At 38.5% G+C, this 17,797-nt stretch overlaps 1 protein-coding gene across 6 annotated transcripts in view; it reads left to right on the top strand.

Moving 5' to 3' along the window:
- The window catches only part of DENND1A (DENN domain containing 1A), a 214,664-nt gene that overhangs the window by 113,665 nt on the left and 83,202 nt on the right, over window positions 1-17,797 (top strand). For all 6 annotated transcript variants that reach the window (XM_075439183.1, XM_075439180.1, XM_075439182.1 and 3 more), the window contains exons 11-12: window positions 5,118-5,163; window positions 13,958-14,059. In XM_075439183.1, the coding sequence (XP_075295298.1) occupies window positions 5,118-5,163; window positions 13,958-14,059 (148 nt within the window). The remainder of the gene's footprint in view (window positions 1-5,117; window positions 5,164-13,957; window positions 14,060-17,797) is intronic.

The raw sequence follows: 17,797 nt of genomic DNA, 5'->3' as shown, positions 1-17,797 counted from the left end.
TCAGTCTGCTGCTTTGAGTAGGTGGAGGGGTAACTGGAGGGTGAGTACTCCTGCTGCTAGGGAAACAATGATTCCCTCCGCGCGAGCCTCTTGGTCGGCATCTCGATTTAGCCTGGCACATCTGTGTGCTCACTAAAAGCTCTTGTAGCTGCTCTTCTGGTTTCTTAGCTGTATGTTTCTCCATCGTTCCAATTTATGCAGTCAGGTTTCTAATTTGCATCAATTACCCCAATAAATTTCAAATTGAATTCTGTTGCATTTCAATGAATCATCTGAAGAGAAATCAGGAGACTACCTTAGAGAGTAAAGTACTACTGGTGTGAAAGAGTTACGCATTAAGTCCGTATTTGTATATCAAGACATGAACTTAGTAAATGTTATCTAATCAATTTTCCTGGAACAACGAAGCAAAATGGTAGAAATCCCCGTGTAGCTGTAAACTATGAAACTTTTTGAGATCCTTGGGTTTTACATTATGTTTTCTCGTGAACTGCAGTATTTTAAGGATTGGTTTTTTTCACTTAAGAGGAAATGTCCCTCTATTTCACCTGCTTCTCTTCCAATTAGTAGTTGCTCATCCCTTGGGAGCATAATTAAGAGGTCTCTAGTTAGCCTAAGGAAACGAATTAAAGAAATTGTAAATATGCAACTGTAATAAATGGGCAATATATAGCCATTAAGTCCACAATATCCATATTCATGCTTATGCATTGCTACTTTAATGATTTGATATTTACCTGTAGAACTCATTTGATTATAAATAACGCTGATTGCATTGGGAACCAGTGTAGCACAAGAGGAGTAATAACCTTTCTCTTTGTTCCAAAAGACTTAGGCAGGTATTTTGTTTAAGCAGCAAATATGCATAGTAGAAATTGATACTTCTTAATTTTGCACTTAATGATATTGGCTGCCATCAAACAACTTTGAGTAGTTGTTAGTTGTGGTTGTAAGAAGCCCCAGGACTGATGAAGTGTCAGGCAGTAGGTACAGACTGGTCTGAAGGGCAGTCTTTAATCTGTCATGGGTCCCAGGAGGATGAAAGGTTCGCAGAGTGTTTCTCCTGGTTATACAAGCTATGTGTCTTACTGAACTTCACTTGAAATTCTCAGAAATACACATCTAACCTGATAAAATATTAAAAACTGCTTGAGCGTTTGCTGTCTCAGGACCTGAATAGCAGTTAGGAAAACCTGTCCTAGTGTGCTGTGAATGGGGAAGAGGAGGTACACAAAGTTGCTTGTACGGGATGGGATTATTTAAGTAGTGGCATATGATTAGCACATGGTAAAGAAAAATGGTGATAAAAGCAGTCTGTGAAGCCTGACATGAACCTTCAACATTTGCTTTTAGGTGTGTTTCCTTTTCAGTCAGATTGATGAGTGATGACAGAAGAGTATAATCTCTCAGATAGATTTTACTGGAAACATTCATGCTCTTTATCAGAATTATATTTTATTGAGGTTATTTATGATGTTTGCTTAGTTAAAATTTTGGGAGTATAAGGCGCTATCATGGTGAATTATCCTTCAAATATCTTTGCTTTTGCTTTGCTGTTCATGTGTCGTTGAACAATAATGTCAGTTCTGACAGACAAAATTAATTTTGATAAATTAGGTGTTCAGATGATTTGATTTTTGTTACCCATGGAGAAAACACTGCAAGGTCCACATTCTGGTGGAGAACAGTAATGGTTATTTTAAAGCAGTTTCGAATAAACAAATTTCACACAAATGCACCTTCGAAACCAAGTGCTCCATGGATGCACCATAGACCTGCTTTTCTCCACGCCCGTCGCCTTTCACACAGACTAAAACCTGCCTTTGTTTTCCTTGATTCTCTGCGGGGATGTTTGCAGATGCCTCCTGTTTGACATTCCTCTTTCGTGTCTTTCAGTTGTTACCAGCAATGGCTTTAGTGGATGAAACTGAGTTAATTTATTTTCATATATTCCCATAATTTGGGAAAATCTTTATTAGTCTTCAGATCTAATTTGTTTCTAAATGGTGAGTGTTTCCTCTGCATCGTGGCCTTTCTTGTTCATCTGTATAGCTCCAGGCGTCTGTGCCCAGGCTCTGACGGTTCAGTGTTCTCCCTCTGACTTCTGTAAACCAAGCAACCCTTTATACATGCTGGAAAAGTTCTTACAGGAATTATTTTCATATGGTTTTGTCAGCCTTCTTCCTTTATCTTCTGCTTTCCCCATCTTCTCTTCTGCATCAAGATGCTATTCATCTTCCGGAGCCCTTCACAGCAGCGTGCCTGCTCGTCCTTCTGCACACCAGTGCCACGGCCCAGTGCCCCATCATCCCGCTTTTGACCCACGTGTTAAACATTTCTCAAGGAAATACCCAATGTCTTCTTTTGTGCTCTGCCTCGTTCCCTAGTGGAAATCTCCGCAACTATTCGTAAAACTGACATAAATATTTGCAAAACTAGCACATTGTACTTTAAAAAATTACTCCTTCAAAGTTTCTTTTTTCACATCGATCAGCAAAACCAGAGCTATTTTCTCTAGCAGTGGGTATGCTAAACCCACTCTTTGTAGTTCTGTACTGTCCCGTTGTTCCTCCCGCTTTCTCCTGTCGGCCCGAGTGTACGCGCTGTACAGCCCATTAAAAGCACCTGACTGGAGTCCTTTAATGTTTAGTAAGACAAGTTTAAAGAAATAACAGCTTTCAAAACACTGCTAAAAGTCAGGTTACTACAGCCTTTATGTACCCTGTAATAGTATTATATGCTGTATTGCCTTTACATGTAATGTCTTTCACTAGAAAATTGAAAAGATGATTCACTGTGTCCAAAGCTGATCCATATATCTTAAGCCATATCTTTCCTGTAATTCCGTAAAATTTTACTGGGCATGCGTGTTTTTAAGGGTTTAGGCATTCTTACTATTCTTTTGTTGACAAACTGGAGGATTGAAAGATGGACATGATACCGTTGATTAACTTTTACAGGCTCAGATTTTCCTGTGCCTGGTGACAGGCTCTGCTTTGGGACACGTTAATAAATGGCCGGTTTGCTGGAATACTGCACTCTTCCTGCTTCCTTTCATTACATTCGCCAAGGTTCCACCAGATGAGACATTTGCAGTCCTAAGACTTCCTGCCGAGGTTCAGACTTTGTATTTTTGAGATTGAAGCTGTCGTGTTCATGAAACTACTTAATTAGAAACACATTCATTTCACTGCATGTTGGAGGAGTCTTGAGCAGCGTAGCCAGGCACACGGGGAAGTTGAGCATTTGTGCAGCTGGCAGCTAAACCAATGGTTTATACTTCGAATATAAAATTACTGGGTATTTTCTTGCTCCTGGAATGTGGCCATTGGAAATGAAGAGATGTGGGTGAAAGAGATATTTTATTTGTTTGTCACAAATAAAACATGCAAAATGACAAATAAAAATATTCCTCAGTTGAGCAGCAATCCATATGTAATAAGTGTGTATCATGTTGTATGGTAAAAATTTCTATCCAAAAACTTGGATGTATGTTCTGGTTCTTATCTGTGGAGTTCCAAGGAAGCAGAACCTTCAGGATTTGTACCAAGTTAGTTTTGGATTTACCAGTTGCTCTGGGCTGTCTGCCGTAAGGTGCTGGACCGGGTGAAGCCTGGGCAGGGGCGTTCTTGCCAGCCCCGGCAGTTCAGTGGGCTGCAGCGGGGTGTGACACAGCGCGCTTCAGCATGCTGCCAAGGAACTGGTGGGGTTCTTTGAAGCTGTATATGCTTAATGTCTTCAGAAAGAAGAAAAGTGTTTTCGTGTAGAATATCTAATACAGAGGCTGTTTCCATTTCCTAGTACAGCATCCAAGAGAGCAGCAGTTTTAGGTGGTGTATTAGGAAACATGATAAATATTAATATTGCGTATCAGTAAATATATTTTTTAAAAGGTATTCCTCATGAAAATGAGAAGCAGAGTGATTTTTGGTGGTCTGGTGTCTTGCAGTAGTTATTTCAGCACAGTACTTCTGTCACTGAGCAGTAGGCACCAGTTTATAAAAGCAATATGGAAGGTATTTTAATCCAAGCAGTACAGTGACATTTCTCTCTTTTTTCATCTGAAATTGAAAATGAGTTCTTTGAGCTTCTGTATCCAAAATGAAATGAGGCTCTATTTTAAAAGTTGTGTCTGTCTGTGTGCTTTCCGTTTAACAGGCAGTATATGCCATATTTGCAATTAGCAGCTTTGGCATCCTCTTTGATGTGCTCTAATAAGCAGTGCAAATAGAAGCTTTCCCTGATTAGCTGAGTGGGAGTCCTGTAATACGCTTAATATTAGAAATGCTGTATACACTAAGATACAACTTCCATTCAGTATTCTTCCTGTGTTATATAGTCCATCGTGGTGTTTGCTAGCATCATGGAAGAGCAGATGGAAAAGGTCAATCTTTCTCTTAAATGCTGGCATTCAGTTTGGTAACAGGAGTATCGCACCTGTGTCTGAGGCTGCAAATCTGGCCTAGGAGCCTCTTGGCCTATGGAAGTTCTGTGTTCCGAAGGGAGTAGTGGTATCAGTGTATAACCTCGTAACTCTGGAGTTCATCAAAATCTTCAAAAGTAATTTTTATTATTTTCTTTTATAAATGTAAACATTTCAAGATTTCTACTTAGAAATAATTTATTTAAAATGTATCTGGACCCATATTCAAAGGATTAAAAACTTGTAGTATTGGATGATACGTATACATGAAATTAACCACAACACTACAGCAGGATCAATTTTTCTGAAGAATGCTCTTAGAAGAAGTCTGGGTAATTTTTTTGAAAGTTGTAATAACACATTTTGTTTGTTTTCTAAAAAAAGACCCCAGTATTTTAGCTATCTTTAATAGCTATCCTTAGGTACCTGTCTTACTGTAATCACTTAGAAATTCTGATGTCAAGAAAAATTAAAGTCTTGCAGTAGTGAAAGAATATTACATAGTAAAAAAAGTCTTTCAAATATGGGATAAAATTTTGTTCACATGTGGTTTGTTTATATATATATTATTTTTAAATATATATATTATTTATAATACCGGTATCCTGGTATTTTCCTGTAGCTAATTTTATAAGTCAAATGTGTTAATCCAGTGTTACGAGAATGTAAAGCTAGCTTTTTTGCCTCTTTGCAGTGCCCCGATGCCCTACCTCATTGGAATACATTTAAGTTTGATGGAGGTAAGTCTTTCTCACTATTTCTGAAACTATATATAGTTTTATGATTTAGAGCCAAATTCTGCAAGCAAATATACATTCATTCATATGCTTAAAAATGAAATAATCCTGTTAATTTGGGAGTGCTGAGAGAATTGAAGTTAAGCATACGTGGTAATGTTAAATCAAAAGGGAGTCTCATTTAGCACCTTGTGCTCTTTGGGCATGCTCTCTGTTTGCAGTCGGCAGTTGGTGACGAGCTCACGTTGTGTTCCCCTCGCCATCCTGTTGCTTCATTTAATCAGTTTACTGCCTGAGTTTGACTCTGTATTCACAAAGGCAGAGTCGATATTAAACCAAAATGTTGACAGTTACAAGTTCTCTTTTAGGCATTTGCAGACAGATTGTAATTTTTTTAATGCTCAAAAGATCTGAAAAGAAGGAACTTGCTGTTAATGTTAACACAAAGCTGGCAGAAAACCAGCCCTCACAGAAAGCTTCACATATAAACAATTCAGAGTAATTCATGTGACTTTTTAGAAACTCTGAAAGAGGAAATAGCACATTTGCTTGTGCTTCCAGCACTGGCGAAACACTTGATGACTTTCCTCGAAAGTATCTGGAGGACAACATCAGCTATTAATTGAGATCCCGATGAAAATCCTAGGCCCCTTTCCACAGGAAGTCTGACCAGCGTGTCGGTGCTCGGTGTGGGAAGAGGTATTCCTGCCCGGAAAGCGTCGCCTCTGCAGAGGCTCTTAAACGAGCTGGCATGTGGAACTGGTAGGAGCTGCAAATGCCCTCGGAAGTCAGTGGACTGGAGTCTCTGGTTTAGATGCCTGTGTTTGGAAAGCTAGGCTTGGTGTTTAGGATACATCACGTAATGTGATGTGTGTCCCTAGGATATTTGTTCTCATATTGTCCATAAAAATGTGTAATTTCTCTGGAAATATTTATCAAACATCTCTTTCACTAGGACATGTGTATGGAATAATGATCCTCTTGTCTTTGTGTGTTGAAACTTGGGCTAGCATGCTATGGAACTTCCCCCTTTTTCCATCGGTAATGTGAAGTAATTTTAGAAGTCACTTTTTTCATGAGAAGCTAGATGGAATATGCAGGACCTCTCATTTACTTTTTTTTCCTTACCATCCTGGGTACAGCTGATTATTTTTTTTACGCCCTTTATATCACTAAATAAAGTACAGAATTGCAGTAAAATGTGTTAGGAATAAGCAATTATTTTAAAAGTCAACATGTACATTTGTTTGCACATCATATGCTTATGATAGAGGGGTTTCTGATAATTCTCCTTGAATACGGCATAGATAGGACTGAAGTAAGATCTGGGAAGAAATAATCTAGCATATATCTTTCATATTGATCAAGAAAATTTCTGGCCCATATCTATACCAGGTGTAATCACTGGCATGCTTGTTATGGTTCCTATCTCTTTGAAAAAGGAGGAGGAGACCTGGCAGAGGATGGGATAATATCTCAGTACAGATACTTGTCAGCTTTCACAAATATTTTTGCTCACAAAAATCTACGTGGCTAGCCTGGCAGCGGGTAAAGAAAAAAAGTTAATAATTACGCCTTGGAGTTGCTTTGCATGATGTCTCACTCCTGCCTTGCTACATAAACCCATTACCTCTTCCTTTGTCTCGGTTTTTCAGATTGCAGGGCTCTGTAGGCCTTCCAAACTCCATCTGTAAAAACTCAAAAAAAGGAGTTGTTCTTGGAGAAGCCAATTTTCATCCGTTTTAGTAACTTGTGAAAAAATCTGTTTAGTACTAAATCCAGTATGGCTTTCGAATAGCCGGAGATTCTGGAACGCAGACACACTTTGGCAAAGTATACTTCTTCAAAGTGCCTTATGAAATAAATTAAATAAATAAAACAAACTGTCTTCTCTCCTCCTCTGCTCTTAAGAATAAATTGAATACTTCCAGATAGAAATGCATCTTCCAGCTAACGGTGCTTTTTCCACTGAAAAATAAAATAAAATCACACAGTGGGCTATTGTATCTGTTTGTTGGCAAGTACGGCATCATTTGTCTGTGCCTTGGGCAAAGGAAAGGTGACATTTGTCAAATGAGCCAGACATTTACTAGTTTACCTCTTTGCCTGTTTTTGATGCTGCAAGCTTACTCTCTTTGTCTTTTTCCTCATATGTAGGTAGAAAACTGTGTGTTTTATTTGTTAGAAGAACAACTTGGTAGCAACCGCAATTTTTTTCTCATGATCTAGCAGTTGTGTATTTTTAAAAAGACAACGCATTAATTTTTCCATATCAAAATAATTTTATAAACTCCAACTAAAACCTACTGTCATTAATCAGTATTCATTTTTCTTTAAATGCTGAAATTTCAGCAAATAGATCTTTAAAGGTGTTTTGTTAGTGCACACGTTTTCATTTCAGGATAAGGGATTAATTCCCCAGTCTTCTATTCAGGTCAGGACAGGTGGACTCTTTATCTACTGCAGAGCCCCATGGGAGTAATTGCAGTTATATGGAGGCGCACGGTTCTGCTCCAGCAGCTCCCACTGCAGAATTTGTCATTGTTGCGTAAATGTTAGCGGAAGCCTAAACTTGTGCAGAGAAAGCTGTGGCGTAAAGGGGAGGCTGAATTTGGAATGTAAGGAAGAAAAAAATTTCTAGCTTTAGTGTTGTTTCCGTGGGGGTTTGCTGTCCCTAACTTGGAATAGGTCATCTGGAAGAAATAGAGAAGAGATGTTAATGATTTTAAACAAAATACAATCTCTCTCTCACCTCGAGAGATTTTTTCCAAACCATTGTGTATCTTAAACTTAGTTTGCAGTTTCCCGTGTTACACAGGGTCTCTGTAGAAGGAGCAGTTATTTTAATGGAAAATGACATTTTTTTTCTTATGATTAAAATATCAAGCATATCCATTGATTGTTAAATGTAATTTGCTGTGACTGAAATGTTCTCCAGTGAGATAAGATAATCTCCTGTTAGAGGTCAGAGGGCTCCAGCTGATTTATGGGGGAAACTCTTGGTGGAAAATACAGAGCTGCGGTTTGTGCTCTTATTTTTCAGCTTTTCTATCATCACCTAGTTAGTCATTCTTTATAAGATTTCCATTTAGCAATCCATAAAGTGACTTCAAAGAAGGCTAAAAGTTTATAAGCTGTTGGATAAGCAAGGCTGGAGCTATCACATGAATAATGGAACATGCTTACGGAACTAATTGAATTCATATTAGAGGAAGATAAGTACTTAGTACTGATAAATAATGAGATAGGAAATGAAACTCTATCAGATGAACACATCCCTTTCATAAGCTGGTTTTATTTTCTACCTGCGTACTGTATGCTGTTTCAGTGTTCAAATGATATTAAATTGACCTTTGTGTTAGAAGTGGTGTCAAACGTGGCTGGCACCCTTCTACATTTTGTCGTAGCCAGCGATTGTTTCGGCAGCTGCTTCTGTAGGAGAGGTTAGGAGTGCGGTGGCGCTGACGGAAGAGGACTGCCCTTGACCTGGCGGCCTGCCTGGTGGGGCTCGGGCACATGTGGGTTTGGTTAACCCATGGGGACAGCTCCGCTGCGCTGGCAGATGCCGAGCTGCTGGCAGTAGGCTCTTCTGTGCCAGGCTTCCAGTCACGCAAGTACAAGAACGCCCACCCTTTTCATGCTTTACTCGGGACACAAAACCAACCCTTAGACTTAATGATTAGAAAAGTATTTCATATACCTTTTTTTAATATTGCAGTCACTCAAGGACTTTTTCTGGGACTTCACAATTTTGATTCTTGCAAGATTATCCAAAATGAATTTGTGTGTGAAACTTCGCACTGCATTTCTCACAATGATTTTCTAACAGTTTTCCTAAGCGTAAAGGAGAGTTGTGCATATCGTAAAACCTATCGAAGCAGACTTTTGCCTTGTTTTAACCTGGTATGAGTAAAAGTGTACGTTAGGAAGAGAAGGTTCACTGAAATGCACGCTGTCTTTAGTACGCTAGGACATGGCAGCTGATCTCACTGCATGGCGACAGTCTCTTCCTGACGCAGGCAGAGGAGAGCTGCGTGTTGGCTCCTCTGAACCCCGTGCGCGTATTCTGGAAGCACTTTTTGGCACGTTTACCGGGTCGCTTTCAGGTGGACGCGAGGGTGCTGCGTTTGTGGTCCAGGCTGAGAACATGCCAGTCAGCATGCACGGCGCCTGAGCGAACGCGCTCTGCGGAACGGGCTCCAGCAGCTGGGGCTGAGTCCTGCCGGTGCCACGTGCCTGCCCCTGGCCGCGGGAGACGCCCAGAGAGCTCGCTGGCCGCTGCTGTCTTCCAGTGGTACTGTTAGTTGTTGATTAGACTTTTTGTTTGGGGTGAGGAGTAATATTTAGCTTTACTTTACTTTGTAAATGAGTGCCTCTTCTAGCTGTAACTGAAGAAGTGTAGCTTTTTTTACAGCGTTTAAATGAAGGGGTTAGATATAGACATAAGTCCAGGTCTTAAAAAACTAGGTGTAATTTAGTCACCAATATTATAAATATGGGTGTACATGGTTTCAGGACCATTGATAAAAATGCATTTAAAATTATGACAAATTGCTTATGGAATTGTCTTTAATCCAGTTATAGGAAAAATAAGAGATTCTGCATGTGAGGAGGTTTGAGGGGAAAGCCTGAAGACTTTAAGACCGATACTGCAGTGCCCAGTAGACTCGCCAGTAAGCGCAGGAGGTTTTGCTGCTGGGGTAGTGTTTGGCCAGCGCGGGTGGTGTTTGTCACTCGTTGTCACTCGGCCGGCGGCAGCTGCCTGCGATAAGGATCTCGAGAATCACCTGTGCAGGATCAGGGTCCTGCACGTCACGGGTGGGGACGGCGGCGGGGGGGGGGGCCCACCTGCTGCGCCCAGATCAAAGGGCGCCGGGGTCAGGGGGCACATCCCGCCGAACCGGGGGTGTCTGCTGAATAGCTGTTTCAGGTTGTAAATCTAAGGGTGATTTCATTAAGTCCTTCTGGCTGCTGTTGGGGCATGAAATAATAAAATTTTATATCCGTTGCCTTTCCTGCTTCTGGCAGCCAGATTGACACATTGTTGTCTGCAGTGTTGTGGTGTTTTTCTGAAGAAAATAAGTGGAAACTATTAACTAAGTAGAGACAAGTCATTAAGCAAATGGATTTTAGACTTGCTATGAATCATACTTTCATAATAATTTCAAACATAATGTACAGACTAGCTAGTAAAAATGTTAGGTTTTGTTAAGAGTTTTACCTTTCCAAAAGAATTAGTGGAAGGTACATTTTCTTTTTTCTGTTAGAGCATTTTTTAATATGTTGATTACATTTGTATCTGGTTATGAAACCTCATGATCGACTTGGTTTATGTTTTGGCACCAATTTAGCCATGAATTTATACAAACCCGTGCTGGGGGGTAAGGAGGTGAGGAGGACAGTGGTGGGTTTTGTGGTTTTTTTCTTTTTAAATGAACTATTCAATGAAATTGTTTATCTGAAAGAAGTTTAACTAAAAATTTTTTTTTTATGGTAGGAAATGCAAGAACTGCCAACTGTGGACAGTGATAATAAAATAACATTGCTTCTAGCATGTGAACGGAGTGAGACAGAGGTGCACCCCTTAATACTTGTGTTAGAACATAGTTTCTCAGTGTTTTTGCAAACTTTCACATAAGACATTCAAATTACTTGAAGTGTTTGGCTGCTTGTGAGCAGGACAGACACACTAACTGCTGCTTATTTACTGACCTGGTGTTTAAGGCCCCCTGGAGTTTGTTTGAAAAGTTAAGAGATTTTCACAGTAAAGGTGCCATTTCTGAAATTTAAAGTGCTCTTTTCACCAGGAGATAAGTTCTCTCTGATTAAGTCAGTAATTCTTACTAAGCCATGTTTATAGAGGCCATAAACAATGGGTTCAGTGTGCTTGTTAAACCAGCTTTCCATACCTCTCCACTCTTTTAAAAAGAGACATTTAAAATAAAAGGCAGGTGTAGATGTTATTTCGAGTTGATGGTTTTTAGATGATTAATTATGGCTACAAGTAATTCGGTAAGGATGGTTAAGAAAGGTTTGCAGTAGTGATGCGTGATGCACATTTTCACTGGATCACTTCTTTTGACTCAGCAAATCCCTAGTCTGTAGTAAAATTAGATGAGGAAACAGCAGTGTTCATATTTCCTCTTGTTCTTTGCCTCTGCATTTTTTCCAGCAACATATGAACATACTGAATGCAGTCCGTTCTGTTTAACAGGCACCACTCTATGTGCAAAGTTTTGTTTAGATGTTCAGGAAGGTGTGAAATACGGAATGCGACTGCACATGGCTTAGTGCTTGTCCCTTTGTATTTTGAGAAAATTATGACAACATGCAAACTGTACCTGTGAAAATTGCGATTCATAGAGTCCAATGGGATTTAGTATGAGATACGCAGCTGGATGCTGGGAATCTTCACTAACATTTCAACGAGACAGTAAATACTTCTATTTCGGGATCAGTTGGACTGATAGGTACTACCTTTAGCAAAAGAACCATTTGATTATTTGTCAAAAGCACTTGTAACTATCTGATAATAACTTTATCAAAGATTATAATGAAAGGAAAGATGATAAAAACAGATAAGGATTAAGATTAACTGGTCAGTCTGCATTTCTCTTGGATGGGTCACAATTGGACCATTGAAAAATTATATTTTTTTTCAAATGCATTGCAAGACAGATGCTATAAATCAAGTTAGTCTCAAGTGGTTTATTAAATTTGAGCGTTTCTCTCCAGGGAAATCCACTGTCTTAATACAAATACTGAGTAGTTTTAAAGTAAGGTTGTGCTCTTCATGGTATAAAGGTATAGCACAGCAGAGTTTTTTATATTAGCCTTCCTTTCGGTTACAGTTATTTCTGGGCCATGTGTAGAGATGATTACAGTGATCAGCATTTAGAGTCCTTGCACCTTAAGCACCATCCTTTTGTGCTGTACTCCTTGGCAGATATCTGCTTGTCACAAGCCTATTCTTTGCTACAGAAAACCCCAACGTTTTGCAGATTCATCACCAGAGTTACAAAAACACCCATTGACAAGCTCAAGCACAGGTTTGTTGCTTCTTTGGCAGGAATCAAGAGAAGGTTTTAATTCCTTCTGTCTTGTCCTACTAGCACTCAATTTTGACAAGCTTCTGGCTTTGGTTAAGTATGTTGCAAGACCTTTTTGTTGGAGCTTTTAGACTCCTCTGAGTATAAGCAAGATTTTTAATTTTCTGAAACAGGAAGGAGCAAATCAGTTTGTCTGGTGCTTCCGGACTCCTAGAAGGGGCAAGACTCCTGGATTGCTTTAGAGTTTATCAGATGCAGCCAACAGAGTGACCTTTGGTTCCTGAAATGTAGAGGAAAGTACCTGGTTTGTCATGCCGTACTTGTGCTTTTATATGGAAAGCATTAAATGTAATATTCTTCCATTTAAGTTAAAGAACTTTCTCATGGAAGACCTAAACTGAAATGTCTACAAAGTGTTTTTTTATAGTTCTTGGATCCCTTCCCCCCACCTCCCCCCCTGCCCCAAGTACACAGCAGTTTTCTTTATAGACAGAGGACTGAGCTTTAAAAACTGAAGGTAATTATTTAGATGCCTAAGGCTCAAGTTTGCCATTGTTTTAGAGCTTTAGTTCCTTTCTTTTAAAGGAAACAATTCCCTCCACCCTGCAAAACCCTAATTAAAAATTGAGTATTTTTTTGTTCATTTTCCTCCTCTGTAACTTGCATTTGGTCCTATGTATAGGTATGTAGGTATTTAAGTGTTTGTTTACGGCATTGCTGGGAAATTTCCTGAATTACCATATTCTGTATTTCCACTTTTTCTGATCTTGAATTTTCAAAGCTGTATTTGAAGAGGGCTTAAATATGTATGATTGGTCAGTTAAAAAAAAATAAAGTTCTCCTGTTAGTGGAAAAAGTGTTAAAATAAATATTTAAATGCTGCTCTGTTTCATATCGGTGATTCATTTACTGTTGTTTGAGCAGGGAAATAAAGTCTGACTGTTTAAATTTGCTTAGATCACTGGTACCTTTGGACACTTTAGGGTACTAATGGTTGTTCTTTTGAGAAGTAGGTTGTGCTTTCCTTTTGTACATCCATGTACTGTTACAGATGATGTAAACACTCCAAGTAGATTAGAGACATTTCTTTCTCTCAATTCATGGGAACAGGATAAAAAGTTTAGACTTGCTGAACATTAAGAGACCAGGATATGGTCAAATTATTTTTCTCTTAGCTTTTTAAAATATTAATTATATATTTATTAACCTCTGGTCATGTCCATTTTAGTTACAGACAAATTTACAACTGTATTTATTGGAGTTGCAAAATTCAGCCTGGAATTTGGAAACCAGTTCCCATCCCTGACTTACTGAAACTCTTAATTCCTAGTAAAGCCCATATTTATTGTTATTTAAATTAATTTCTAAGTAGAAAAAGATATACTTGAAATCTTAACTCATCTAGAGACTGCTAAACGTGCAAACAGAATACTAGAATTAAGACAAACATTAGTAGAAGCGCTTGAAATAAATCTTTGCTTGAATAGTCTGAAACAGTAACTCTCTGGTTTCAGAAAGTTCAGTATGCACAATGTTAAGAACTTCCCTCTGCAAACTGAAGGTTCATTTTTCAACACTGTAAAATGTGAACAAATAAAACTGATGACAGAAAGAGAAGAACGTTTTTAAAATGCTTGAAGCTTTGTAATGCCATGATGTTATGCTATCGCTTCTGTTCTTTATGCATAAGGTTCAACTCTACATACTTATATTTTCCTTTTCCTCTTCTTGAATTTGCTCATATCTAGAAAGTAAGAAACATGGCCCTGGAAGATGTAGTGATTCTTAATGTAGACACCAACACACTGGAAACCCCTTTTGATGACCTTCAGAGCCTTCCTAATGATGTGGTACGTATGAAATGATTTATTCAACTGTTCCATTACTTAAGGTGTAAATCCTTTTGACCTGTCCGGTTTGTGAGTGAGGTGTCTCATTGTGTTACTCTCGTTATTAGAAGTAAACTGTTTTACCTCAAGTCTTTCCTGTTTTGAAGTGTTAAGCAGTGTTTGTGTGAACAAGTGCAGACATATTTTTAAATCTCCTAATGAAAATGAGCTAATGCTTGCATAACCTAGAAATGCTACAGCAACTCCGTTTCAGTTTTGGAATGGCGTGATCAAGTTTCATCTAAAGAGTTGGTCTTTTCTAGGGAAAAAAAGATAAATGAAAAACACACTGGTTACGGTACATCTGAGCAGGAAACAATTCAAACTTCTTTCTTCATGGTGTGAAAAAGAAGTACTATTTTAAACCATCTTTATTCACTCCATTAGGAGGGGGAAAAATCCTGCATTTTTAGATAACTTTTGTTTTCAAATGAACATTTTTTCCTCCTGTGACTTCTTCCAGGTGAGTTTTAATGAACTTTTGCATTTTATATCCTGAATTATGGTATCAGATGACTACTTCATATTCACTTCTAGCACTGCTCCGTGCATATAATTTAGAACTTACTTTCTTTCTCATTCAAACTTTTTATCGTTTATTTTAATAACTTGATAGAAGTGTTGTGTAAATACTTGATCTTTCCCTTTAATGAGACAAAAATGCGTTCAGTTTGCTTCTTGCTGCTGTAATCATCTTCACTAAAGAAGCTGAGAGGGAAGAGTGGTAAAGCGAGTAAGAGTGTTAAGAAGCTATCTTTAAGTCAGAGGGTGACTGTTTAGGAGAAAACGGCAGGGGAAAATCTGGATTTCTTTTACTAGTTCAAAATATTATGCTGACAGTTAGATCTATACCTTTTTATGTGTAGTTGAGAAATAAAATTGATATGCAGGGAGCTCAATATATCTGGTCTGTTTGAGGAAAAACTCAAGTAATGGTGAATACCGAGTGCCTCCTACTGTGACATCCCGTCATTTCTCTGTGATCTGAGGTGTGATCCATTTTTCGAAAACGGCGAGCTCTGGATAAAAGGTCCGTCTTGATTGTGAACATTTTGGCTTTAGTCAAGCATTTAGTCCATAAAAGTTACTTCCATGAATTTTTTTGGCTTCATATAGTTTGTCGTTTTGATTTCACTCCCATCATCTCAGTCGGCCAGCTGGCCATGGCTTGGGCTGTTATCCACAGCCCGGGGAACGACAGACCTGTAAATTTCGTGGAATTGCGTAAGAAATGTCTGCATACAGTGAGTGCGGGGCCTCAAACATGTATCTGATTTGTCAACAATCAAGTATTATATTAGATTTTATGAGACTTCATTAAAGGAGCTGTTGTAGGCGCACTGTAGAACATCAGAAGAGACTTCACCAATAAACACACAACTTCAAGCTTTGGAATGTAATAAATTTTAAGAGACTTCCTTCCTTTCATTATTTACTTTTACTTCACTTTTATAACAGTAGAGTTGTGTTTTATTAGATCAAATTTCTTGATTCAGTTTTCCACAGGTCTATTTAAAAGCTACATTTTATCTTGGAGGATGTTTGGAGCATAGCAGAGGAAGTGCTGCCAGCAAATTCAATTAACTGGCATGGCTCACAAACAGCGTACATGGTGTATTTTTTTTTCACAACTGCTACATAAATACAGCTGGGATTAATATTTGTTGCAACAAAGCTTTAACTTAAATCATGTTGCATTGTGTAATTAATGTTTGGGATCAGTGTTTATGTCTTATTTAGCCTTGTTCCGTTATTTTAGTTACCTAGATAATGAAATATTCTCCTCTAGGTCTTTTCCTTTCCTTCAGACTGCTTAATATTTGGCTTTGACCACTAGAGAGCAGCTGCTCTTCTTCGCAAGAATTGAATTTCTGTCAGTTCTTTCATGCATCATGTGCTTGGAACTGTAAGTGGATCAAGTTGTTCATCTCAGCAGGGAGACTCTAAAGCCAATCCATTATACTTTTTTTTGCTTTTTTTTTTTTGCTTCCCTGGGAGGATGGGCGATTCTGGGAGTGTGTCTCCCCACTGGTCTCAGTATAAATAGATGCATTTATGATCTGAGAAACTAAAAATGTCTTCAACAGTTTCATGACCATAAACGGCCGTTGCGTCAAACTGTTCTGCCAGTTTTGCTACTTCATGTGAACAGTGAGCAATTCACGTGCTGCTGAATAGACATAAATTTACTTTGCTGCATTGTATCTATCTACATTCAACAGTGAGGAAAAACATCTTCTGTGTGGTGAATTTACCATCAGGTAATTAATCCAGTGGAAAATTTTTAAAGCTGTTTTTCCCCTCTCTTTGAACAGCTTTTTTAATCAAGTACAACAGTGCCATGAAGTCTGAAGATTATTTTAGCTCTTCAAGCAGTGAGTTGTGCTTGTTTCATGACAGTGACGTTGTTACCTAAACTGCTGATTCTCAGGAGTCCGGAATGAACTATTCCCTAATCTTTTACTCCTAGGACCCAAATGAACATAGGCTGTAGTGAAGGAACTTTCCCGTTAACATTGGTGTCACAGGCTCTGGACAGCATCGAGACAGTTCCCACAGAATCAGATGAAGTAATTTTTTTTCCCTGGTTTACCTCAGCAGTACCTGCTAGCAGTCAAATTTCCTGAACTGTTCAGGTCAGGTCCCTGAAAATCAAGGTGTGTACTACTCCGTTACTGATTGACTATTGGAAATGTGAAAAACTGCCCCTCCTTCACCTTCTGCTTCTGATATGTTGCTGAAAATCTGGCAGCATGAGAACGCCCTAGGAAGTAACTTTCCTTTTAAAATAGTCAATATTAAAAAAAGAGATTTATTAAGGACTGTGATTACAATAAGTGCATCTGCTGCTGACAAGTCTCCTACACCACCGTCTGTGTTGCAAGGAATAGCAAAGAGGGGGTAGTATTTTTTTTTTTTATGCAACCCTTATGGATTTTTCATGTATTTCCAAATAAGTGTCATCTTCTAGTCTTAGTTGTAGTCAGAGCTTCATATTACAAGGAATAAAGCATAAGCTCGCTCTGTCAACTTGTAGTTTTTATTAAATGAAGCCCTGATGCAATGCAGTGTACTGCGCCAAAGAGATCTTGCATATCTGATGGCTGTGAGAGTATTGTAAATTTGCACTAGCCTATGAATATCTTAGGCTGTCAGTAATTTGGTTGTGTATGCTACTCATATCCATTCATTAACAAGGTACCACAAGTAGGAAGCCTATGTTACTGTTTTTCGCTTAGTAGGAAATTAACTGCTTTCAGGACAGCAAGAAGTATTACACTACAGCTCTGTAGCAGAACCATTTTCTTAAAGGTGAATCCATTTTTACTTCTTACACTGTGTTTGCAATAGAATGTTTCTTGCTTTATTCATGTTGACAACTGAAAAGCCTTGGACCTAATTAAAAGAATTTCCACTAGCACCTTTACTGAACCATTTCATTATGCTGCATTGCACAGATTGCATTTTGAAACATGGTGATAGTTTAAATCTGACCTTTAAACCTGAACTGCCAGAAGTATAAAAATCTTCTTTAAAAACACTCTTAGGGTAGACTGCATGTATATGTGTCTGTTTGGCTAGAAATAATCTTCATATTGAGTGGTCACAGTCTTTTTTTTTCTTTTTTTAAAGTATTCCTGCCTCTTTAGGCAGGAAACAATCATGATTCTGTTGTATATTCTACTTTGTCTTATGTAC

This window comes from Opisthocomus hoazin, chromosome 19 (genome assembly GCF_030867145.1).
Source record: "Opisthocomus hoazin isolate bOpiHoa1 chromosome 19, bOpiHoa1.hap1, whole genome shotgun sequence".
NCBI classification, from domain to species: Eukaryota; Metazoa; Chordata; class Aves; order Opisthocomiformes; family Opisthocomidae; genus Opisthocomus; species Opisthocomus hoazin.
Note: the sequence above shows the minus strand (reverse complement) of the source record. Positions and strands in the feature narration are given on the sequence as shown.